The sequence below is a fragment of the Podarcis tiliguerta genome (assembly GCF_965153285.1).
Source record: "Podarcis tiliguerta genome assembly, chromosome: 16".
In the NCBI taxonomy this organism is placed as follows: Eukaryota; Metazoa; Chordata; class Lepidosauria; order Squamata; family Lacertidae; genus Podarcis; species Podarcis tiliguerta.
The window spans coordinates 18869141-18895189 of record NC_139549.1 but is presented as its reverse complement, the minus strand read 5'-3'; the positions used below and the strand labels follow the sequence as shown (position 1 = coordinate 18895189).

The window sequence follows — 26049 nt, the reverse complement described above, 5'->3', positions numbered from 1 at the left end:
AAAAATAAAAAACCCAGAGTGTTGGAATTTTCATTTTATTGCAGGAAAGAACGTTCCATCATGTGAGCTGGTCCCCTTCAGTCATGAAGTGAGGCAACCACCTCTTGTGGGAGAAATGGCCCTTTGGTTTGCAGATGTGCTGTATTCCTGGTTTCTGTGGCAGGCATTTTAGGGTGATGATATCGGTGTGAATGCAGTCTCTGTTGTCTAGCAGGGAGCCTGCCATGCCACATTTCAGGCCTTCCATTTTAAGGGTTTTGTGTGGGGTTTTTGATCTGGAGATAATGAGGTGGTTGCCGGCAGCCCCTCAGTCAAGTGTTTTCATTTGCTAGGATGGCCTGTTGGAATGAGGGCGGTTGGGGGGGGGGCTGGCTCTGTGTGGGAGACCTCAGAGCTGCAGATGGTGTGTCCTGTTGTGGTGATCAGCCTGCAAATGACCGTGAGGCAGGGGAGGGGGGCAACTGATCCCCCTCGCTGCTGCTGCTGCACTGGCAAAAACTGCTCTTGTGTTTTCCTCTTGGAAATGGAGATAATGGTCGTTGGGGAGTATGGAATTCTGCCTGCATTAGGGGAGGAGGAGGAATTCCAGGACTTGACATTTCTGAATGTAAGGTACTAGCTTTTATCGCTGGCTGCTGTGAATGTGTGTTTTCTGGAAAACTTTTAACTGTAATGTCCAATCCCCCCCCCCCCCAAAGCAATCCTGCTTAGCCTGTTTATTTTATTTCACATTTAGTAAGCAAAGCTAAAAACTTTGCAGCTGCCGTGCCTGCCTGATATTTTTGCAATGCGTGGTTACAGAGAAACAAAAGTAGTAGGAAATTTTTGGTCCCACGACGCCAGCTTGCTAATCTGTACTATTCTCTGTTTTAATCGCAAAACAAGAGTCTTGCGGCGCCGTTTTAAAAGACAGACAGTTTTTATTGTGGCAGAAAAACACTGGAACCAACTTGGTCACATATGCCTCCATAAAAGCTGAGGCACTATTGAATCCCTTGGGCGTTTAGGTTCCACAATACTATTTTTCTCCCCCTGCTGCATCAAGGCTACCCTTCTAGAACTGGCTGTAATTATAAAATTGCTGCCTTTACCTCCCCTTTGGTGTACCTGTGGGACTCAGGCCATATCCCTCTCACCAGCCCTGTTCTGCACTCACGTCCAGGAGTTCTTGCTTTGGTTTTAATGCATCTTTCAGCTGTGATGTGTTTTTTGACTGGACGGACGACCGAGAGATGAGTGGGTTGGGGATGTATGGGGAAACTGCCTTTTGTGTGGCTGGTATGTAACTTTCTGTACAAAGGGGAGGCTCTTGCCTCTTGCTCTGGCTGTGCCCAATTTTGTCTTTTGGCCTGCCCACCAGTGATGTGTGGCCAGTGTTAGAAACTGGGATATATGTTAGGCAACAAATGCCTCCTTAAACCAAGGTTACAGTCACTAAAACTGAATGTCTAGTTGCCATTTGGGGGGCAAGATGGCTGTAAGTCTTATTTTTCAAATGATAGACTCTCTGTGCTTGATTCTCAGTTACACATCTGGCTAGTTCAGATGACTACCTTGAGCTAGGTTGAGTTTTGAGAGAGCTTTATGAAGACGAGTCACTTGAACCAGGGACAATCCACATATATATTGGCCAATTCCAACCTCTTTTTCTTAACGGCAACTGCTCCTGCTCAGGCTGCACAGAAAAAGCAATTTGGTTCCTGAACTTCATTCTGATTGTGCAGATAAAATATAACTGAGCGAATCTTACAGCGTGGGTTATTAGTCTATGAAAACAGTCCAGACCCTCCCGGCGAGCAGTTTCTGGTCTAATTAATTTAGTTTCTAATGGAAAATTGACACCTTTCTCTCTAAAGGCTCCCATGTTGTGAGTAATACTTGAACAGAGTTGTGCTTTGCCGCACACTTGTAGGGGCAAGAAAAAGGTGAGACATTTATATGGAGAGATATTTATACACTTAAAAACATGTGGTGTCATCCTAAGGGAGAGAGAAGAGGTGGCCTGTCCTTTTGGAATAGCTTTGTTGTGGTTTGTGAATGTGCTGGGGGTGGGAGAGAGAGAGAGAGACATAGGGGAGCAGTTTGCTTTCGCCTTATCTGCAGAGGTCTGGGAGTCCTCAGACTTTCTCCTTCTCTTCTCCATCTCTCTCTCCCCGCCTGCTACTGCTCTAACAACATCTTTGCCCCTGTGGTTGGTGGCAAGGGGGGCCGGCCTGGTGTTGCACGTTCTCCACAGGGGGTGGGGCTGGTTGCAAAGTGATGGACGGGAGGCGAAGATGACCCTATTGTGCAAACCCAGCTAGGCATGCTCATTTCCTTTAAGCCAGAGAAAATCCTGCTTGGGAGCGCCGTTTAGCACTCCTGCCTGATGGCTACAGATGGCGGCAAGCAGAGGATGGAGAGTGTGTGTGCGCGCATGTTTGGGGTGTAGCCATGAGCACCTCAGCTGCGGAGGCAGGTGCTGAGCTCCTGCGTTGCTGCAGATTTTGTAAACGGCTCCCACCTGTTTCTCCCATCAGCAGGTGCACAGTGGACTTGCCTCTCTTCTTAATGCTACAATAGATTTTTTAAAAAACTCTTTTGCTTAACAGATAAGAACACAAAGAGACAGCTGGATCAGTCCAATGGGCCCATCCAGTCTAGTTCTTACGTTATGTATTTTTGTAATGTAAACCACCCTGTGGTCCTTGGGTGAGGGGCCACATATGAATTTTATTATAATAATATAGCATCCAGTTCTCACAGAGGCCAACTTGATGTCTGTGGGAAACTAACAAGCAGGACCCCAGCACAGAAGCAACTCTTCCCCTCCTGCTGTTTCCAGCAACTGGCATTCAAAGCATTGCTGCTTCCGACCGTGGAGGGCAGAACATAGCCATCGTGGCTAGTTAGCCCAGAAAGTCTTGTAGGACCATCATAGCTCCTGACTGGGGCTGATGGGAGTCATAGTCTAAGATGCCTGGTGGGAGCCAGGTTGTCAAATGCTGCCCTAGTTGAGCTGTGGGATGCGTTGTCTTGCTCTGGTTTGTCTTCACGGTGCAGGCGGAGGAATGCCTTTGTTTCACAAGGATGCAAGGAGAGGCCTTCTCAGTCACGTCTGTCTAGTCCAGCAGTGGCCTAGCAGATGCTGTCAACCAAGGCAGGCTGTGAGGGCTGCCATCTTCCCTCCTTGTTTGCCCTCTGTACCTTGTACTCAGAGCTCCCTCCAAGCATTCTATTTAGTTAGCACTCCTAATTTTCCTGGGTGCGTTCATCCTCTTTCCATGAGTTTGTCCACTCCTTTAAAAGAAAGAAACTATCAGACTTGTTGCTATATCGCGCAATGTTGAATTCCATGAAAATTTATGCCCCATACAGTCGTACCTCAAATGTTGAACGGAATCCATTCCCAAAGCCCTTTCAACTTCCAAAATGTTCAGAAACCAAGGCGTGGCTTCCGATTGGCTGCAGGCACCGCAACACTCACTTCTGGGTTTGTGGCGTTTGGGAGCCAAGACGTTCGACTTGCAAGGTGTTCGACTTCCAAGGTACGACTGTACCATGGTTCCTTCTTTTGCACCTTCAGAGAAACCTCTTTCCACTGCTGAACCTAGGAAACTCCTTGGATGAACAGCCCACCTGCCTTGCCACTATCTACTCCTGGCCGTGTTCAAAATCCACCAGGCACATTTTGCAACCAAGTGAAGATGCCCAGGTGTCAGGATAGTGCCAGATGTCTCCACCATCTGGAGTTGTATGCCTTGGATCTTGCCTGTTTTCACACGCTAGCAACACATTCTGTAGAATTCTTTCCATTATATTTTATCGGCACAATCAGAACGAATTTCAGGAACCAAAAAGCTGGCCCCAAAATGGCAACTAGGTACAGCGGTACCTCAGGTTAAGTACTTAATTCGTTCCGGAGGTCCGTTCTTAACCTGAAACTGTTCTTAACCTGAAGCACCACTTTATCTAATGGGGACTACTCCTGCTGCCGCACCGCCGGAGCATGATTTCTATTCTCATCCTGAAGCAAAGTTCTTAACCTGAGGTACTATTTCTGGGTTAGTGGAGTCTGTAACCTGAAGCGTATGTAACCTGAAGCATATGTAACCTGAGGTACCACTGTATTCAATTTTGGTGACTGTGTAACCCTGGTTTTAGGAGCCATTTGGTGCCTAGCTTTGATATCTGAGTTTCTAACACTGATCAACCGCTCACCTGTATTCACCATTATCTATTCCTAGCTAGCCAGGACTTGAGCAGGAAGAAATCTTTCCCATCACTGGAGATGCTTGGGATTGAACCTGAGGCCTTCTGCAGTCAGAGCAGACACTCTGCCACAGAGTCAAATCCTTTTGTTGGAGGACCTGCTCTCTCTTTTTGGCCTTCGCAAGGCTGAATTGGTCTTGCTCAATGTGAGAAGTTGCTCAGTAGTAGTAATCCTATCCCGCTGGGGCCCACCCTCTCTCTCCCTTCTTCTGCAAAATGGGGGTTTTCAAGTGGGTTTCCTGCATTAAACCCCAAACATTTAATCAATTGCCCACATGCTGGCTCAGCTTCGGCCCTGTGGGGTTCCGAATGCAGAGGAAAGACCCCCGCAGGGGCGGCTCCTGTGTTGATATGTCCTGCTGATGTGGTCGCATTCAGGCGAGAGCCCCTGGAGCGCAGAATATCTGAAATTGTTCCCAAGAGTTGCGCTGTGTGTGCAGCAAATGCAGGAAGGGTTTGGTTCATCTGTCGTATTAATGTGGGTTTCCTAACCCGCCCACTCACCCGGGGGAGCTCCTCTTTGCCTTGGCTGGGTCTGCACTGATTCTCGCCTTCCTGGAAGATTTGGAAGTGGGCGGAAAGGGAAGCTGTTCTGATCCGCTTCACTTTGTAAGCTGGGGAAGAGCCCACCCGCTTCTCTCACCCCCGCCCCCAGATCTACAATAATTACGCCTCTTTGGGTAACTGTTGCACCAATAACTGTCAGGTCTTTAAATCGACGAATTAGTAGAACGGTGACGAAGCGGCTGCTAATTGCAACCAAGAAAACCCCCAAGTTAGTTAGTCTACCATTATAAAACCATGTAATTAAATTCCAAACTATTGCTTGCAATCAATTATTTACAGCCAGCCGTGTTCTGCAGACACAAACAGACGGCAACCAAGGGCGAGGGACCAGATGCTTCGTCTGAGCTTCCTGGTTCTGGAGCACCAGGGAAGAGCCCCAAAACAGTGGCAAATTACTGCTTTGAATTGAAGCAAAGAGACAAGCTCAGTGGCTCTTAAAAAAACAAATATGGATGATTCTTAGTTTTTGAAATGCAGTTGTGGTGCCGCTACCCAGAGCACCGGAAGATGCTTTGTATTCGATTCGGCATCTCATCCATTCAGCGCAAGACTATCCGTTTCAATTGGGAGGGTCTTGGGCAGAAGGAAGTCTCCTCTGTCAACTGGCAACCTGATCCTTTAATTAGATTTAATTAGAGATGCTGGGGCTTGAACCTGGGACCTTTTGCATGCAAATCATGTATGTGCTGTGCTGCTGAGCAACAGTCTCCTTAAATGGCCAGACTCCTACAGAACCAGAGAGTACCTCTCCAGCTATTTTTTGTTTTTAGATGGCACTTGGGGTGCCAATTGGAGCACTGGCAGGGAAGGGGCTGCGGCTCAGTGGCATCTCCCGATAAAGCTGGGAATGCCCCCTGCCTGAAACCCTGGAGTTTAGTCAGCACTGACCTAGTCAATGGTCAGACTTGGTATTCCTGGAATCCCTGTGTTCCTTAATGTAATTACCATGTTGGATCAGGTAAATTGTTCTGTTTTTGGTCATGGCTAGTCTGGCCCCTCTGGGATGATGCTCCCAAGCAGGACATGGAAGATGATGGCCCTTACCTGAGTGTCCTCGGCATTAGACCTTCAGAGGTACAGTACCACTGTACATGGAGGTTCCATTTTAGTGCTCTTGGGACATAGCGGTTGGATCTCTTAAGCCAAGTGGCCGCCAGCTTATTGTAACGGTATAGCTGTGCAACCCCAGTAGGACATTTGCTGCCTGCCAGATGTGTGTTGCAGCCTGCCAAGTGACAGTCTTAGCAATCCCTATGCATTAGCAATCCCGAGTATCTGGTTCATAGAGGTGTCTGGCCTCCTGAGTGTGGAGGTTCAACTTGACTATCATAGCAATTAGCTGGTCAGTACAACTCTAAGGCTTGACATATTCGGCACTGTGCAATATTCAGCTATAGGGCAGCTATCATCGAATGCAAGGCAGTCAATTGACAGTAATTAGCAGGTCAATTGTCCATCGTCCCAGCTCTATAGACCCTTGGGCTGTCTTGCCTTTCACATTTACTAGCTCTGCAAGAAGAATCAAGTGTGAAGTTGTTCATAGTTGAGCTGTGAAACTGAGTAACAAGGTATAGTGGAATATGCTGGCTGCCAGACTGCTGTGATAGAATCATAGAATTGGATGGGACCCTGAGGAATATCTAGACCAACCCCGTGCAATGCAGCTAAAGCATCCTGCCCACTATCTACTTCTTTCAAGGCACCCGCCCAACCACCCCAATAAGAAACCAGCCCCAACCATCTACTCTTACTTTAGAAACCAATTTGGATGAACTCATTCCTATTTGGCAGCAGAAGGAAGCTGAGTCAAATGGGGATCACATCTTAAGTGAGCCTTCGCCAACCTGGGGCTCTCCAGGTGTTTGGACTACACCTTCACAGTGTTTGTCAAACTTGGGTCCCCAGCTGTTGATGGACTACAATTCCCATCATTCCTGACCACTGGTTGTGATAGCTACAGATGATGGGAGTTTTAGTCCAAAAACAGACCCAAGTCTGAGAAACACTGAGCTTAACCCACAATAACTTGCAAGTTTACCCCATATATGCCTGTTTGACTGTTTTGATTTGCAGAATGCCATGTTACAAGTGACACACAATATCCATTCTGTGTTTGTAAGAAATTGAACTTTGGAACTCCCTGCCTATTGATGTCAGGAAGGCAGCTTCATGTTTACTCTTTTTGATCCCTGTTAAAAAAATTTTTGTTGAGGCAAACATACCCAGATATGTAGAACTCTGGCGGGTGTTTTAATCTGTGTTTTAAGCTTACCAATTTTAATTACTCTTTGAATGTTTTAAGTACAGTGGTACCTTGGTTTATGAACTTAATCCGTTCCAGAAGTCCGTTCTTAAACCAAAGTGTTCTTAAACCAAGGCGTGCTTTCCCATAGCAGTGGGGGACTCAATTTACAAATGGAACACACTCAACAGGAAGTGGAACATGTTCTGCTTCCAAGGCAAAGTTCACAAACCGAAACAACTACTTCCCGGTTTGCAGTGTTCTTAATCCAAGTTGTTCATAAACTAAGCTGTTCTTAAACCAAGGTACCACTGTAGTTGTTTTCAGCTGTTGTTTACTAATGATTTCATTGTTTGTTCTTTTTGTAAACCACTCTGAGGTTTCAAAAACATCTCATCAGTCCACAGCGGCGCAATGAGACATATCGTCCACAGGGCTACAGGCCCCTCCTTTTCAGCTGATGTTGTGGGTGGGCGGGGCCTGGTGGACACCCCCTGTCTTTCATATACCAGTGACTTGGAAGGGCCAAAGGGCCAAAACACTTGATTCCCTGCCTTTTGGAACAGTCTGGACACGCCTTGTCTTGCAGATAAGTCCAGAGACATTGCTAGGCTATAAAGTGTCTGGAGCCAGCAACTTCCAAGGCTGGTTCTTTGTTGTTGTGCATTGATGGCCTGGAGGGGTAGAGAAGGAAGGGAGGAGGAGAAATGACTCCTCCAAGTTCACAACTATTTCTTCGGCTGGTTCCCTGGAGGGAAACCTTTATGTGCTATATTTGACTACGCCTGCCTTGCAGTGAAGCCCTTGTTGCGTGTCCACTGGATAGGCAAGTTCCTCTGGAGTGTACTAGGGTTGGTGCCTTAGTTTCTGTGCTGTGGCATGGATGGGTTCATACCAGTGTTTCTGAAACGCTGGTCCACAGCTGTAGTTGGACTACAACTCCCATCATACCTAGCCAGCAAGACCCCGTGGTCAGGGATGCTGGGAGTTGTAGTCAAACAACAGCTGCAGACCAGAAGTTTGAGAAACGCTGGGTTATACTCTGCCCCTCCAGGCCAGGAGTGAGACTGAGCCACCTCTGTAAAGTATTAGACAAAAATAATGCTGCTTAACCTGGTGACAAAAAACAGAATGCAGAACATTCCACAAAAGGGGTGCCACTGCAGAAAAGGCCCATTCTCATGTTGCTACCCTCCGGACCTCTCATGGAGGAGGCACACAAAGAAGGGTGTCGGATGATGAATGCAGAGTCCAGGGTCGGTTTTTATGGGGAGAGGCGGTAATTGAGGTACCCTGAAGTCCTGGGGTCAACATGGCGCGAATTGAGAGTGCAGCACAATAATGCACGAATGGGGGCTTGTTTGTCTCCCACCTTGTGTTCCGTTCCTCATGTCTAGTGTACTTACGATGGTTGTTTACGGCCAGTGGCTTGAACAGCAATAAGATAATCACTGAGTGACCCTCCTTATCCCAGGCGCAGTGGAGGTTGTTTTCTTGCTTGCTGATCTCTCATTTGGGGTTTGGTCTTTCCACAGCTCGCTTCCGGAATCCCTGCATTGCAGCCGTTGTAGATGTTGAAAGCTGGGGCTCTCCCCACGGAGTGGGACGGGGCGGGGGGTCTGACCCCAGCTGCTGACTGCTTTGAAGGCTCCATGATGCCCAGCCACTTGCAGGACTAAGTGGATGGTGGGGGAAGGCACTGGACCCTCAGCCGTGACTGCGCCTTGGTGTGCCACCAAGTTGGTGAGTATTGCTTAATGCAAGACGGGGGTTGGGGGGGTTGCACATTTGGAGTGTAGACCTCATGGTCTCTGCCCTGTCCTGAATTTGCTTTTCTTTTTTTTTTTTAAGTGCATTTCTGTCTGAGAGAAGTGTCTACCTGCTGAAATCTTGAAGGTGGGAGGTTGAAGACTCACAGGCCTGGGAGCTAAATGTAGCCCTCCAGGCATCTCTTTCTGGCCCTCTGATCTCTCCCTCAGAACACACCTCTCATCCTGGGCGTTTCTGGTTGGTTTGAATGTGTTCTAAAATGCCGATAGATAATGCTCTTGCTTGCCTGCATGGAGGATGAAGAGGCATTTGAGTGTGTTTAGAAACTAGCCTATTATACAGAGATGAAATCTGCATTAGTTGCTCTGCACCACGTACACCTCTGACCTACCCTCTACTGGCATTTTGCTCTTGGAAGCCTATGTAGAAGGGACTGTGGATAGCTCAGGCGGTAGAGCATGTGACTCTTAATCTCAGGGTTGTGGGTTCAAGCCCCACGTTGGGCAAAAGATTCATGCATTACAGGGTCCCTTCCATTTCTACAATTATGTGATTTTGTGGCCCTTGGGCTTAAAATATTATTTGCCCTTCTTGGGAGGGTCTAGAAATCCTTATGGTAGGAGGATTTTTTATTAGCAATTATTATTTATTGTTCACAGTAGTTTTGATTAAAACCAAAACCTAGAAAGATTAAAAAGAATAGTAAGGGCAGAGAAGTGTGTGTGTGATGTGCATTTTGTCTTAGCTACTGTTTTTGGTTTGTTTGTTTTTTAAGTCAATAGTGAGTTCATGAACCAGGAAGAGAGTTTGGTCTTCAGCTTGCTGTGGTTTGTCCTGCTAGTCAGGATGAACCTCGTGGCAGTTAGTGAGAGGATGTCTCTAGGACCAAATAAATCTTGATTACACGTCTCTGCCCAGAATGAGGCGCTGAGCTCATGAGCCTAAGATTGCAAGTTGTGTTCATCCTTTATCTGCTCCTTGGCTGTAGCCCTCTTCAAGCAATCTTTCGGTGCTATGGACAAGAGGGGTGGTGCTGGGCTCCCTAAGCTTCACACCTTTGCATGTTGAACAGGAAAGTCTGAAGGGGAATACAGTGGTACCTTGATAGTTGAACGGCTTAGTTGTCAAACAAATCGTCTCCCAAACGTCGCAAACCTGGAAGTGAGTGTTACGGTTTGCGGACGTTTTTTGGAAGCCAAATGTCCAACGCGGCTCCGCAACTTCTGATTGAGTGCAGGAAGCTCCTGCAGCCAATTGGAAGCCGCGCCTTGGTTTTCGAATCATTTTGGGAGTTGAATGGACTCCCGGAATGGATTAAATTCAAGAACCAATGTATGACTGTACTTTCATATTCAGCTGAATGTGGTTTTTCCTTGCGGGGAGACTCCTGGAGCTGCAGGAGACTCCTAGCTTCAGAGTTGAGTTGAGAGGCTGATGGGCTGTGAGGGCATGAGAAAAGAAGAACCTGGTGCTTGCATCAGACCAAAGGTCTGTCTAGTCCTCTGGGAAGGACAGCTCAAACAGGGCATGAGGACAACAAGACTCTTCCCACTTGAGATTCCCAGCAACTGGTATTCAGAGGGTACCACCTCTGATACTGGAGTAATGTACAGCCATCATTAGTAAATATGTACCCTCCAGACATGGTGACAGTGACCCTCCCTCCCTTGTTTACTTAACACTCAGTGGGCTGTGTGTGCCAGGGTGTGGAGGGGGGGCACCAACGAAAATGCTTGTTCTATTGCCAGCCCTAGCTCAATGTTTCCTAAACTTCCAATCTGTGATATGGTTTAAAAAAAGAAACAAAAAATTTCCACTGTTCAAAATCAGTGGATACCTGACGGAAGTTGTTTATTTGACTTATTTTGCTTTTGTTTGCTAACATGCATGTACATTAATTTCATGTTTCATGTAAAGATTTGCAAAGTTTTTTCATTCACCCAAAGTACCCAAGATCAAATGTTTGCATGGGTTAGAGGAAAAGCATAAAGTTCACTTAGGCTACAATCAATCAATCAATCAAATAAATAAATAAATAAATAAATAAATAAATAATTGTCCAGTAGCACCTTAGAGACCAGCTAAGTTTGTTCTGGGTATAAGCTTTTGTGTGTATGCAACTTCTTCAGATACACATGAAAACTTATACTCAGAACAGACTTAGTTGGTCTCCAAGGTGTTACTGGACAATTATTTTATTTTATTTTTTATTTCAACTGCGTCAGACCAACACGACTACCTACCTGAATCTACAATCCTATAAACGCTTAAGGTTACTCCCACTGAGTGTAATGGAACTTACTTCTGAGTTGACATGTGCAGGACTGCACAGCAGGTTTTTAAATGTTACAAACATATTGAAATCCTGACTTCAAAATTATTTTTATTACATTCCTTGTATATATTTTAAAGTGTGACTGTTAAATAGTGTATATGTTTCCTTTCATAGTTTTTAAAGTAAAAATGTCACTCAAAACTATTTAACATGTTTATTTTAGCAGTTCTTAAGAGCTATGCACATAAAATATATCTACTTTCCATGGAAGTTTAGCTGGAAAAACAGTTGGTTACAAATGTGATTTTAGACTTGACTAGGTTTCTCCATTGCACTTGTTTTATGCCACTAATTCATATTTTTTTAAAAACGATGTATTTCTTAAAAGTGGGTTTTCTGCCCCAATTTTCTGCACTAGTCATGGGCGTTTTTTCTCTTTGGATGATGCTCTGCAGAAAAGGTTTCTCCCCTCCCACTCCCCACTGCTGCTTCCGGTTGCTGAAGCATGTTTGTTTTCTGACTTCAAGGCAGAGGTATGCCAATTCATGGCTTGAAAGGTTTACTTAAAATAATCTCCTGTCCTTGGCTAAATAAAACTGGTTCTCCTCCATTTGACGGGAGACGCTGGGAATTGGAACTGGCAACTTTCTGCAGTTGCAGAGCATGTGTAATTAAGTCCCCGGGCCTTGCAGGAGCTTTACACCCAGATCAGCAGCTCATGCAAAACCACAGTGTGGCCTTCTCTGAGGGCAGGTAGTATCTACTCTGATGCATCTGGTGAAAGTTAAGCATTGTAGGGTGAAGAACTGTGCTTCTGGATGAGTCACTGTTCCGGGCACACATCTCCTGAGGGCAAGTAATCCTGCCACATTGCTACAGAGGATTATTAGGTTGCTTCCAGTAGCGCATTGTTGAGGTCTGGTAGTATGACCCATTAATTCCTCACCCCACCTGGAGGCTGGCTGGAAGGAAATTAGGCCAGAGAATGACCCGTGGAGAGAGGCAGCCTCCTCCAAGTCTGGGTAATCCTCCTTCAGGACAGACTGCACCATGCAGGCACACCCTGTGCAGCTGAAGCTGCCTGCTCCCCAGTGTCAGGAGAGGGCTGGACCAGAACAACAGCTCATTCAGAGATGCAGTGGGAAACCTCCTCCCATGTCTAGGAAACTAGGAAGCTGCCTTGAATAAGCCATAAATAATAATAATAAAAATAAAATTTTATTTATATCCCGCCCTCCCCAGCCGAAGCCAGGCTCAGAGTGGCTAACAACAGTAAAAGTAACACTGCATTCTAAAATCAATTCAGAATCAAATTAATGGTTTAGTATTGCTTATGCTGACTGGCGGTGGCATGCCAGGGCTTCACCAAGTGATATTTTCCCAGTGACCTTCTGTACGCAGAGCGGTTACAGTGCCACTGAGCTGCACCCCAAAGTCCGGGGCCTCACAGGAATCACGTTAATGTAGCTTAATTTTCCACCGCACATCCTTTGGGACTGATTCCTAATCAGAGCCCTCCCCAATCCCAGCTGGGTGCTGAGAACAAGAGAGGGCGTCTTTGGTTTTTTATTTTTGGCTTTTCCACTGCCATGCCTTCCTCTTTTCCATAAATCTCCCCCAGAGACACCGCATAACACTGTGAATAAAATTGAGAAAATGCAATGCCCGACCCCTGGTTCTTTCCAAAGAGGCCCCTCGTCCTTTGGCCTGTTCTAAATTTTTCATCCTCCTCCTCCCCGCATCTTCTGCTGCATTGTTTCTTAAGAAAACCCTCTGAATCCCTCCAAACAAACCTTGGAAGGGGGGTGGGGAGAAGGCGGGGAGGCAAGGGAACACTCCCCCCCCCCCAGTTCCTCCCCCGCTTCTGATTTAGTTCGCTTTGGATGCTGGCCTGCAAGCTCTCAGGCCTTGTTGCCATCGCCTAGGCAACCAGGGTGTGCATGTTTGCGGGGCGAGCTTTTGTTTCCTCTTGTGATAAATGTGCAAGAAAACCTCCTGGCATCTTGCACAAAAGGCCACTCTCTCCCCGCCGCCGCCCGTTCTTCGTCCTCTTTCTTTCCCCTCTCCCCATATTCCCCATTTCGTCTCTTCGAGGTGAAAGAGTTTGGACAAGAGCAAAAATTCCATCTCTTCTCCTCACTAAGCACACACCCCACTTCCTTCAGTGACATGAGTCCTATTCCCTGCCTGTACTTTGGAGGCTGCTCTGTGAAGGGGGAGGTCTGCTGATTGCACGTAGGCCCTCCCCACGATTGGGAACCCCACAGCAACAGAGCGGGATAAGGCCTGCCCATGTGCCACAACCCCACCATACCGTTGTGTACTGAGGGTACTGAGAGTTGTGATGAGACGCTGCACCCCCCTAATTCCTCTTCTGGAGCAACAATTCCCAGAGTGGTTTATCAATTCCCTCCTCACAGGGAACCTTGTGAATTGTAGCTCTGTGAGGGGAACAGGGGTCTCGTAACAACTCTCAGCACCCTTAACAAACAATGGCTCCCCTCCCAGAATTCTTTGGGAGAAGCCATGACTTGATAGTGGTATCATAGTTCTTTAAATGCATACCCTCCAACATTTCTCTGTTGAAAATAGGTTCATATTATATAATAATAATAATAATAATAATAATAATAATAATAATAATAATGTGCATGCATACATACATACATACCCACCCCACCCATCTGGCTGGGTTGTCCTAGCCACTCTGGGCAACTTCCAACATATAAAAAACATAATAAAACTATGTAGAGTTGTCTTCGGATGTCTTCTAAAGGTTGTATACAGTGGTATCTCGGGTTAAGTACTTAATTCGTTCCGGAGGTCTGTTCTTAACCTGAAACTCTTCTTAACCTGAAGCACCATTTTAGCTAATGGGGTCTCCTGCTGCCGCCACACTGCCAGAGCACGATTTCTGTTCTCATCCTGAAGCAAAGTTCTTAACCCGAGGTACTGTTTCTGGGTTAGTGGAGCTTGTAACCTGAAGCATCCGTAACCTGAGGTACCACTGTAGTTACTTATCTCCTTGGCTCTGAGGTTGCATAGCTCCCTACTCTGCAACATTTCTCCGATGAAAATAGGGATGTCCTAAGGAAAAGCAGGACATTCTGGGATCAAATCAGAAACTGGGATGGCTTCCGTAAATCCAGGATTGTCTCTGGAAAATACATGTGAATGTATGGTGTCGCTGGCCCATGCTGTGCTCTGCCTGCTTTTACCCCTCATGCTAGGAGCACCCATGACTCTGTGATCAATTACATCCATGTCTCTGTGTGCTGAAGACCCCATGTTCAACCCCTGCCATTTCCAGCTAACAGGATATCGGGGAGTAGAACTGGCTGAGTCCTTGGTGAAACACAGCCACCTCTTGTCAAAGAAGACGCTCTGCATGGTTGCCAGTTAGCCTGACCTGGTTGGGAGAAGACCCTTCTCATGTAGACAGTCTTGTTTGCAGTTTAAGCCGGCCTTAGACCAAGCCAGGTGATTTGCCCACCTAGCAGCTTCCTGAGGTATCAGGCAGAAAAATGTCAGATTCCATTTAGCTGAGGAGGACCTGGAAACTTCAGCATGCTGAGAACAGGCTGTTTATACAACCCATGGGGACTCTCCAGATGTTGTGGGACTACAACTCCCATTGGCCAGGCTGCCTGTGGCCGATGGGAGTCGGAGTCCCACAACATCTGGTGGTTCCTCATCCCTGCTCTGAGCTGGCCTGTCCCTTTGCTGCCTTTAAGCCCAAAGCAGAAGCGCCGCGGTCTTATTTCTTAGCCATACGGTTGATTGCACATTGAGGACATTTCTCCTTTCATTCTCCTCTTAGCTTTCCCTTTCTTTCCACACACACACACACACTCCTCCCCCCCCCCCCCCGGTTTCCCATAAAACTATTGCCAAGGAACCCTTGTAATCTGGGGAAAGGGGGGGGGCAACTCTTCCAGCTGAAGCCTCTTGCAGTCCTGCTGTTCCAGAGGGGGGCCTCTGGCGCTTTGTGTTTGGGCTCTGTTTTGCTGAGGTGGCTCAGCATGGTCTGTTATTGCTGCTGTTGCTGCTGCTGTTGTGTTTTGGCCCGGCCAGACTCGGGGATGGAGGATGGAGGTCCATTTTGTGGAGGGGGAAGCTGAAGACCGTGAGGAGGAAGAGATCAATAAAAAAGGGCTGGTGGTAGTCAGGAGGACTCAGCTGAGGGAATGCACGATCAGCACAGTGTTGGTTGAGCAATGGGAATTGGCTTGAGCTGTTCTGTTAGTTGCATGACTTTGCATGCAGTTAAAACAATTATTTTTGAAACAGGCAGGCGGGGAGGAGTATCCTGCTTCTGGGTGATTCGCACACGTGGCAGCACAGCACCTCTGTGAATGGGGAAGGCCTCTTCTAAGGAAAAGCCTGTCTGCAGTTTTTTAAAACCAATTTTTTTAATACAAGTCATTTTTAAAAATAAAAAGTCATTTATCTTGTAAAATTTATGTACCCCTCTTCATTGCAAGAAACAACCTCCAAAGTGGTTTCAAAAAAGAATAAAATATCAATGAAATCAGTTAAAAAGCAGCAGTTTAAAGCATTCAAATAATGATTAAAATCAAAGGTAAAATTATAAAGGGCTGCCCAAATAATTGGGGATGCTGTTTTTGTTGATTTTTTTAAAAAGCTTCTGAATCAGTGTTCGGGTTTTTGGGGTTTGCTGAGCTCTGGGCAAGCCAGGGGAAGAAGGGACTGTACTTTGGAAGTAGAACATCTGCTCTGTATGCAGAAATTCCAGGTGACATCTCCAGGGAGGTCGGGGAAAGACTCCAGGCTGAAACCCTGGACAGCTGCTGCAGTCAGTGTAGAACAGCACTGAGCTAGATGGATTAATAAATCACTTTGAGGTTTTTCCCCCTCCAATCAAGTGGCATATAAATTTTATGAAAGGGATAATAAAAGGCAGACTTTGTAAAAGGTACTGTATTTTTCGCTCTATAACACGCACCCGACCATAACACGCACATAGTTTTTAGAGGAAGAAAACAAGAAAAAAATATTCTAAACGAAACAGTGGATGTATGATTTTTGTGGTTCATGCTGTGGCCACAGATATGTGATCTGATGGTGAGTTTGGGGTAGCCCAATGCAAAAATCCTGAGGATCCATGCTTTGTAACCACGTTTTTGCACCACTACGGCCCCGGGCAACAGTGTGTGTGTGATTTTTTTTGGTGCAAGGTGTAACCATGGACATGCTATGTGATCTGATGGTGAATTTGGGGTGACCCAGTGCAAAAATCCTGAGGATCCATGTGGATCCGTGCTTTGTAACCACGTTTTAAGTGGGGAGGGAAGGAAAAGCACTCAAGGGACAAGGAGCACGCGTGGGGTGGGTGGAGAAGGATGCTGCTAATAATGCTGAAGAGGCTCTCCTTCTCTCCCTCCTCCCCGGCTTGCTGAAAAACTTTGCTGCTACTTAGCCAGCTGAGTGGGGAGGAGAGAGGGACAGGAGCCGCTTACACTCGTGTAAGCGGCTCCTCTCCTCTCCTGCTTTGCTCCTTTAAAGCAAGCAGGCTCTCTGTCCCTCTCTCCTCCCCACTCAGCGGCTCTTCTCCCGCTTTGCTGTTTCAAAGTGAGCCACGGAGGAGGGAAGGAAGGGGAACCATGGGTCCTCTGCTCACGACTGCAGCAGATCCCCCCGCCATCCGTAGGCATTCACTCCATAACACGCACAGACATTTCCCCTTACTTTCTAGGAGGAAAAAAGTGAGTGTTATGGTGCAAAAAATACGGTAACTTCTGACATCCTTAAAGGAACATAGTCTTTGCCAACTGGTGCCTTCCAGGTGTTTTGGATGACCAGATCCATCACAGAAACAGAATTGAAGAGTTGGAAGGGGACCCTCAAGGGTCATCTAATCCAGTCTCAACTAGATCAGTCTGATAGGTGTTGTAGTCCCAAGCGACAAGGGCTGATGGGGAGTTGTGATCAAGAACATCTGGAAGGCCCCAGGCTGGGGGTGGCTGCTGTAGTGTGTCTTGCATTGAGTGGCTTGCCCAAGGCTCCATCAGGTATTAGTGGCAGGTCTCTCCTCAACCCCTTGTCTCTGGCTTTCTCATTTTGATTTCCAAAGAAGCACTGGTGTGCTGCCTTTATCTTAACTAGCTGCAGGTGCTGCTGACTTGGCGTGGATCCATTCCGTAGCCGCCATCTTTAATTGGTCCATGGCCTTCCCCCTTGCCTTTGTGTGCTGGGGTGTGTTGCATGTAAAAGGGGCGTTTTTGGATCAAAACCCGGATTGGGCTGTTGACTTGCCCCGCTGCAGGTAGATCCAGTTCTCCACCTGCCACAGGCAAAACCCCTTTTGCGCTCCTCCGACAGAAAACTTAATAGGCCTTTGCTCTAATCCCCTGGCATTGCGCAGAGCACGTAATACTCCCTTATCTTCCTTTTGAACTGGGGGACTCCTTGGCAGTGGTTTTGGGCGTGAGCTGGCAAGGTGCGCTGGGGTGGTCGACCTGTGATTCAGATTCTCGGAAAATCTGGAGAGAAGTGGCTGAATCCATCTCCCTTTGGGGCCTGGCCTGCGGGGAGGGAGGGTGGTGGGACACGCCTTGTTCGTTCCTGCAGTTGCTCCCCCCTTCCCTTCTCTCCCCCTCTACCATGCACACGTCTGCACTTTTGAGTCTGGAATGGTGCAGGTAAGTCATACCTGGAGGCCCTGAGAGGAGAGAAGTGGAAGGCCTAGTAATTAAACAGCAGCTGGGCACCATCAAAGCATCGCTGGTGGAGCTGCTCCCCACCCCTGCTTTAGGGACCCGCACCCTGCACTGAGGCATGTGACCCATTTGAGGAACAACACTGAAAGCCCATGTAGGTTTCCTGCTTGTTTTGGCAGCCAGGTCCACATCTTACTCCTTACTCCCAAGACTGGTAGCAGAATTAGAAACTCAAGATATATAAGCCAATTGCCAAATGGCACCTTAAATCTTAAGTTACGGTCTCCACAACGGATTGTCTAGTCACCTTTTTTAAACGATGAAACAACAAAAAAATTCATTTCTATACCGCTTTATATTTTAGGGGGGGGGGATCTCAAAGCGGTTTACAACACATTAAAACACCAAATAAAACAGTGCAGAAACAAATAGCAACAAGACATCTGCACAGATTAGCTGCCTTGTGGGGCGAAGGAGAAATCCTCACCTTTGGCTACAGGAATGCAGCTTTTTGCATTTCCCTTTTTTAAAAAACCTGCCTCTGTACAGCTTGTTTTTGGAGCAAGTCCCCCTTTTTTGCGTTGATAAATTTGGTTTAAATAGGTTACAGGGTTGGTGACGAAAAATGGTGTAGCTTAGGTTGACCAGCATCCTGTGACATCATTTGGGATTTTCCTAGACCAGCTACTGGTAGGAGGTGGGCTGTTTGGCTTGCGTGGAATGGAGGTGGCAGAGCCCTCCTGTTTGGCCTGCTTGCTTCCTCTTCGCAGGGCTTTACTAGCTCAGGCCAGAATGAATGTATCCCCCCCCCACCTCCTAAACTGCACATATTTGGACTGTGAAGAGCTGACAGAAGTACTTGTGATGGCCCCAGGGTGGTGAGATTGCCCACAAACTGGAATGAGATAGAAGGAGAACAGGCTTCTCCCTCAAGACACTGGAGGGATGTGGATAAGATAATAAACAGAGCACACAAGAAGGCTGCCTCAGATCCTCTTGTGTGTAATAAAGGCCAGAGTTTGTAATGGCATGCTTGCATCTCGCCTCTGCCTTCCTTGGTCGTAATGGGAACCTGTATTTCCTCCAGGATGCAAGGGCCAGCCAGGTGTTTTCCAGGACACTCCTGAGGGAGGCTGCAGGTGGAGGCAGCAACCCCCATCTGTTGATTGTCCCCAGCATGTGGTATGCAGATCTTGACTGGGTGCTAATAATAATAATAATAATTAATTCCCTTCACCCTAAGGTTGCAGGGCAGGTGACAGCTATTAAAATGCAATATTAAAAACAGTTTAAGACAACTCACAACCACAGAAAAAAATAAATAAATATGCATCTCAAGTGTCAAAAGCCAGGGTAAAGAGATGCAAATTCAGCATTTGACAGAAGCTGAATAATGAAGGTGCTGGATGCATCTCTGTGCAGAGGGAATTCTACAACTTAGGGGGTGACACAGAGAAGGCCCTCTCCCTAGCTGTCACCCCCCTGAGCTTCTGTGGACCCGAACCAGGAGGGCCTCCCTCTGCTGATCTTAACACCCGAGGGGGTCCATAGGGAAAGGAGGCCTGAATCTAAGGCTTTAAACACATGAACATCCAGAAATTAACCAGTGCAGGTGTTTAAAAATAAGGGTTATATGAGAACTAAACAGAGCCCCAGTTCTGGGCAGTTGAAGTTTCTGAGTCGTCTTCAAGGGCAGTGAAAGATTCATTCATTGCAGGGGGTTGGCCAAGATAGTCCTCGCGGTTCCTTCCAGCTCCACAGTTCTATGATTGTTTTGTGGAGCCCACGACCGTCTCTTATATTTCCTCGTGAGCCCCAAAGCCCCCAGGCTTCGAGGACCTCTCACCCTCACCCTGCTGGCTGCAGTGGGTCTCTGAAATCTGAGGCGGAGAAGATCAGAAAAGCTACCTTCTACCAGCTTGGACTGTTTGCTTCGCTGGCCCAGCATTGCCCACTCTGGCTGGCAGCAGGGCTTCAGGCCATGCGAGGGGCCTTGCCCCATTCCTGCCACCCTGTGGACCTTTTATCTGGAGGTGCGACTCAGAGGTGCCTCTATTTCTGCTGTTCTGGCCCCTCCCCTGGGAGAGGGGAAGAACCTGATCCGGCAGGTTGGGTTTTTTTTGGAAGGCCCCTTTGCCGAGCCGGCTGGGATTCCTCCCAGAGCGCCAGACTTGCCCGGACAAGAGTCCCGAAGCCCTGCGGTGGGCGCCTTTCCCTTGGATGGCTGATTCCTTGCCTTGGCTCCAACCCTGGGCTTGCTCTGAGGCAAGCGATATCTGGAGCAGAACATTAATGCGAGCATAAGTCATGTGAAACGCTCGTCATTTTGCAACATTGGTAATAATCAAGTGGCACTGTGCATTTGTGTGTATGTGTTGACTTCTGGTTGCCTCGGCCTCCCTTCCCCAGGGCTGTTTGAAATAACTGAGCAAGCACAGTAAGGTCCTTTCTTGTTTGGGGTAAGATGTTCCCGCTTCCAGGAGAAGCTTCTTTGTAACCCAGACGGTCGGATTTAGAGGCCCAGGCCCATTTTAATTCTCCTAATAACCGGGTCTGTCTAATCACGTGGTGCTGGCGAGGGCTTTCGGTATCAAGGGAATCTTGTTCATGAAACTGAGATCTGGCCTACGCAACTGAGCGTTTTTGTGTGTGCATGAAGATGGGGAGCAGTGGCGTAGCGTGGGGGGTGCAGAGGGGGCCGGCCGCACCGGGCGCAACATCTGGGGGGGGGGCACTCGCACTCGCAGCTCTCTGCCCCTACCTGGCTCACTCACTCTCTCTCACTGCAGTGCTGGCTGTGCGAATCCGATCCGAGCCGCCGGGTCGCCGCCCACTGTGTGGGGGGGGTGCCAGGCGTGCGGTGCGGTGCGGAGAGAGAGCGAGGGACTATCTGGGGGAGGGACAGTGCAGCGGGGGGGGGGCGCAAATTACTTGCTTTGCCCCGGGTGCTGACAACCCACGCTACGCCACTGATGGGGAGAGAGCTTTTTTGAGGGGGGGATAGGAGAAAAGCCTTGAATGTATTGAGGAAAATTATGGGGGGTGTCACTCTTTTTTGAATCGGGATCTCTGGGTCCACAGTTCCTATTTCTGAGACAATGGCTTCAAAAGTAAGAGTTGGTGGTTTGGGCTGGGGAGGGGCTGGTTTCTTACTGGGGCAGATGCCTTGAAAGAAGTCCAGTAGCTAGTGGACAGAATGATTTAGTTGAGATTTGTATGTTGCAGGGGGTTAGACTAGAATTGGTGGCAGGGAATGGCTGACCACTGTCATGGGGGGCTGTTGACCCCAATACTGTGGTGCCTTGGCTTAAGAACAGCTTAGTTTATGAACAACTAGGATTAAGAACACTGCAAACCCCGAAGTAGGTGTTTCGGTTTGTGAGCTTTGCCTTGGAAGCAGAACATGTTTCGCTTCCTGTTGAGTGTAAATTGAGTCCCCCACTTCTATGGGAAAGCACGCCTTGGTTTAAGAATGCCTTGGTTTAAGAATGGACTTCTGGAATGGATTAAGTTCATAAACCAAGGTACCACTGTAAAGCAAAATTTTCTAACCCCCCTCCAATACCTTACACAAAAAGTTAAAGTAGACACAGCACTGGGTGCAAATCTTTCTGTTCAGCAGCACCCTGAAGGGAATGCACATTGTCCCCTTCCCCAATGTTCAGATCGATAATTTCAGGGGGAAGGAGGGGGAAGCAATGATAAACTCTCCTCAGCTGATCTACACAGATTAAATACTGGGCAGGGCTGTGTGTGCATGTGTGAATGTGAGTTCATTGCACCTACCGCTGGCATTTGGGCCCCCGAGGGCTGCCCCAAAAAGGTTAGTGGGGTGACTTCCTTCACATTTGGAGATAAGCCTCGTTTCTCCCTGATCCTGGTGTTTTATCTCTTTGGGATGGGGGTGGAGGGGAAGGAGGAAGGAAGCACCTGGATTTATTGTCAGTTTAGGTGTGACACAGACCTCCTGGTATATCCAGCTTCCCCGCCCTCCTCTGCACAAACACAATTAAAAACAAAACAAAACCCTGCAGGTGGAATGCTAGCATATCAGGTAGAAAAGTTCTAGCTTGAAGTGCTGCTTTTCTACATGCGGGGTCCTGTTTTCTTTGTCTTTTCTTAATAAATATGTATTAAGCATGCCAGTCCTTCAGCTACAGATCATACCATATGCTCTCTCCCGACTTGTCTCGAGGGCTGGACGTGATGAGCATGATTAAGCAGTTTCTGCCTCCCTCCTTCTGCAGGTGCCCCCTTTTTTTCTTCTAAGACGAGCCCAGCTAGCCAATCAAAATAGAGTCCCTCAAGGTGAAAGTTGACTTTCTGAAGGTGCCCCTCGGCCTGAAGAAGCCCACTCTGAAAGAGGCAGCGGCTGCCTTGGCGGCTGTCCCGGGGCCTGGGAGACCCAAGTCCATCAACGTGGACCGCTACAAGGCGCGGCGCTCTGACAACATGGACAACGAGTCTCAGTATTCCGGGTACTCCTACAAGTCCGGGCATTCCCGCAGCTCCCGGAAGCACAGGTGAGTCAGGGGGAGCAGTTGGTTTAAACCAGGGTTTCCCAAAATTGGGCCTCCAGTTGTTGTTGGACTACAACTCCCATCATCCCTAGCTAGCAGGACCAGTGGTCAGGGATGATGGGAATTGTAGTCCAAAACCAGCTGGAGACCCAAGTTTGGGAAACCGTGGTTTAAATTGTTGTAGTGAGCTCTCAGTATGGGGATGCCCTGGGAGACTGCATTAATGTACAAAGCTCTGAGCAACTTGGATTCAGGGGGTTCCCTTGTCTCTGCCCACCTTGTGTCTAGGAAGAGGAACATGAAGTACTCTTGCACACAGCTCTGTTCTTCGTACACTCTGCCTTATTATTATTATTATTAAATTTAAATTTAAAACAAGTCATAATAATAAATGCCAAACAAAATTAAGTTATAATATAAATTTGTCCATTGCTGCAATGTTACAAAACGATGACAATAAGCTTTAATTATACATTACCATATCGAATCCACTGCGCACCTCAATTTTCAAAACCTTGAAACCAAAAGCACCATCAAATCTAATGCACACCCTAGTTTTCGTGAGTGAATTTGACCAAGAAAGATGTGTGTTACATTCGAGTAAATAAGGATTGGAAATGTTTAATGAGCAAACATGACAGTAGGGCTGGGCAGTATATTGATATATTGTCCAAAACCGGTTTGAAGCTCATATCGTGACATCAGTTTTATAGTTTTTGACCAGGCAATATATTGCAGAACATGTGGGGCTGTGTCTGTAGGCGACTGTGAAGACCAGATGGAGGACTTGGTGGGCTGTAGCTGCCCTGAGGTGCTGAGCAGGAGAGTGTCCTATTTCATTCCATGGTTCTTAATGTGCATCTCTTCCTCCCCTTTGCCCATTGCAGAGATCGACGGGAGCGGCACCGTTCCAAGAGTCGAGATGGGAGTCGAGGGGACAAGTCGGTGACCATCCAGGCCCCTGGGGAGCCCCTGCTGGACAACGAGTCAACTCGAGGCGACGAAAGGGTGAGTGGCTTGTGGCCAAGTAAAGAGGGAAGCCCCCCTGCGAGGGCCAGTAGCCGACACCTCCTGCCCGCCTTTTCCTGGCTGGCTTTCCCAACCAGCTAACACCCAAACAGTGAGTGATTTATTCTGAGGTTGGGCTGGCAAATGTTCCAGGGAACTTTCATGTGCTTTGTTCGGTAATGGAGAGAAGCAGCGGCAGGCAAACCTGCATGTCAGCCTGGATAGCTCAGTTGGTTAGAACATGGTGCTGATAACGCCAAGGCTGCTGGTTCGATCCCCGTATGGGACAGCTGCATATTCCTGCATTGCAGGGAGTCTAGCTAGAATGATCCTCAGGGTCCCTTCCAACTCTAAAATTCTGTGGAGCTCTGTATTTGGCGAGTCTCCTAATTGGATACAGGTTTCCTACCCAAAGTGACTTGCAGACAGGGAAATTCTGTGTGCCATGCTGCTGCTGGATCCTATAAACAAATGGAAATGTTCTTTATGTGGTCAGTCATTTATTTATTATGGAAGTTGGATATGGGCCATATTCTTGTGCTTATAAACTGAAAAACAAAGGAAGGGGAAGTGTTGGGGAAGACTTAGAGGAGGGAGATCGGTTTGACAGTGCCAGGATGAGGAGTTGCCCCCCCCCCCCCAATTTGCCACCCATGGATGAGGGCCACGGTTCTAGTTTAGCCCTAGTATCAATAAGATACTTTCGTCATGCTCCGACTGAAGTTAAAAGCACCTGTTAGCAAGAAATGTATCAAAATGCCCTTGGCAATAGGCTTATTGGGAATCAAAAATATTAGGACAGAGGTGCACATGAAACACTTAATACAGAGATAGTCCCATCTGGCCCGGCCAAAATGATCAAGGGGCTGGAGCGATGCTCCTAAGGTTTTGCAGCATCTGCAACTTTAGAGGAAATGTGAGTAAGGTGTGACACAAAAGAACTTTATGAAATTTTGCATGGCATGCAGAAGATGCATAGAGAAAAGTTTTTCTCCTTCTCTCATAATACTAGAACTCTGGGACATCCCACGAAGTGGAATGTTGGAAGGTTCAGGGCAGATGGAAGAAAGTCCTTCACATGGCGCATAAACTATTCAACTCACTCTCACGGGAGGCAGGGATGGCTTTAAAAAGAGGGATGGACAAATCTGTGGATGTTAAGGCTATCAACGGCTACTGGCCACGATGGCTCTGCTCTGTTTGCCTCCATGGTCAGAGGCAGCAAATGCTTCTGAATCCCAGTTGCTGGAAAACTGCAGGCGTGAAGAGTTGTTCTTTGTGCTCAGCTCCCGCTTGCGGGTTTCCCATCCAGGCATCTGGTTGGCCCCTGTGAGAACAGGACGATGGACTAGATGAGTTATTGACCTGATCCTGCAGGCTCTCACAGGTGTGTGACTAGACAAGGGAGGAGCAGCACCCGTCTGCTGAAGTACACATGAAGAAGCTTTAAGGCAGAGTCCGTCCACCTGGCCTGTTCCTCTCTGCCATTACTGGCACCTGTTTGTAGCAGAGGAAAGCCATGCTCAGGACCCCAAGACTTGACCCTTCTTGGTGCAAGAAGGTGTCCTACCATGAGGTGTCTGCCTGCTCCCTCACCTGCCCCTGCTTGGCCCTTTCCCTTCTTTTGCAGGACGACAACTGGGGAGAGACCACCACGGTGGTGACGGGCACGTCTGAGCACAGCATCTCCCACGATGACATCACGCGCATCACCAAGGACATGGAGGACAGCGCCCACCTGGACTGCTCCCGCCACCTGGGCGTCTCGCTGGGCGGGGCCCTGGCCCTCCTCTCCTTCCTCACGCCCTTGGCCTTCATGCTGCTGCCCCAGCTGCTGTGGGGGGAGCGGCTGGAGCCGTGTGGGACGCCTTGCGAGGGGCTCTTCATCTCGGTGGCCTTCAAGCTCCTCATCCTCCTGCTGGGCAGCTGGGCCCTCTTCTTCCGCCGCCCCAAGGCCTTCTTCCCGCGGATCTTCGTCTTCCGCGCACTCCTCATGGTGCTCGTCTTCCTCCTGGTCGTCTCCTACTGGCTCTTCTACGGCGTCCGGATCTTGGACTCTCACGACACCAACTACCAGGGCATCGTCCAGTACGCTGTTTCCCTGGTGGACGCCCTTCTCTTCGTCCACTACCTGGCCGTGGTTCTCCTCGAGCTGCGGCAGCTCCAGCCCCACTTCACCCTTAAGGTTGTCCGTTCCACCGACGGGGCGAGCCGGTTTTATAACGTCGGCCACCTCAGGTGAGGAAGGGCTGCAGTGGAGGGTGCACAGTTGCCAGTACAGCATGTTTTGATGGTGATGATGATGACAATGACCTGCCCTTCGCCAGCACGTCCTAGGACGGGTTACAACAATTTAAAATTTTAAAAAAAGGTTCAGCCACGTTACATTCACGAGAATAGAGTGGAGCATGAAAACACACATCTTGGGGTCCTGAAGGCCAGGATTGATTTGTTTGATTGGCTTCAGTAAGATTAAAAAATAAATAAAAAATACATCTCCCATCTGACAGGTAAACAACTATTTGTTGTTGACATGTGAAGGCAGCCCTTTCCAGGGGAGTTTTTATATATATATATATATATATATATATATATATATATATATATAATTTTTATTAAGATTTTCACATAAAAGAAGAAAAAGGAAAATACAAACAATAAAAACAAATAAAAACAATTCAATTTTCATAATATTTCTTGCATTTGCTTGTTTCCCGGACTTCCCCACACCTCCCC

General features: G+C 47.9%; 1 protein-coding gene across 5 annotated transcripts in view; it reads left to right on the top strand.

The window, feature by feature from the left end:
• VANGL2 (VANGL planar cell polarity protein 2) overlaps positions 1-26049 on the top strand; it is a 43821-nt gene that overhangs the window by 8798 nt on the left and 8974 nt on the right. For 2 of the 5 annotated variants that reach the window (XR_014505922.1, XM_083417373.1), the window contains exons 2-5: positions 8596-8803; positions 22033-22308; positions 23193-23313; positions 24944-25551. Coding sequence is in view for 3 of the 5 variants with exons in the window: in XM_083417373.1 (XP_083273499.1) it covers positions 22238-22308; positions 23193-23313; positions 24944-25551 (800 nt within the window). In the remaining 2 variants the exon portion in view is untranslated. Of the gene's footprint in view, positions 1-395; positions 608-8595; positions 8804-19318; positions 20123-22032; positions 22309-23192; positions 23314-24943; positions 25552-26049 lie in introns of those variants that run through there. The other 3 variants (XR_014505923.1, XM_083417374.1, XM_083417375.1) reach the window with 3 other exon arrangements.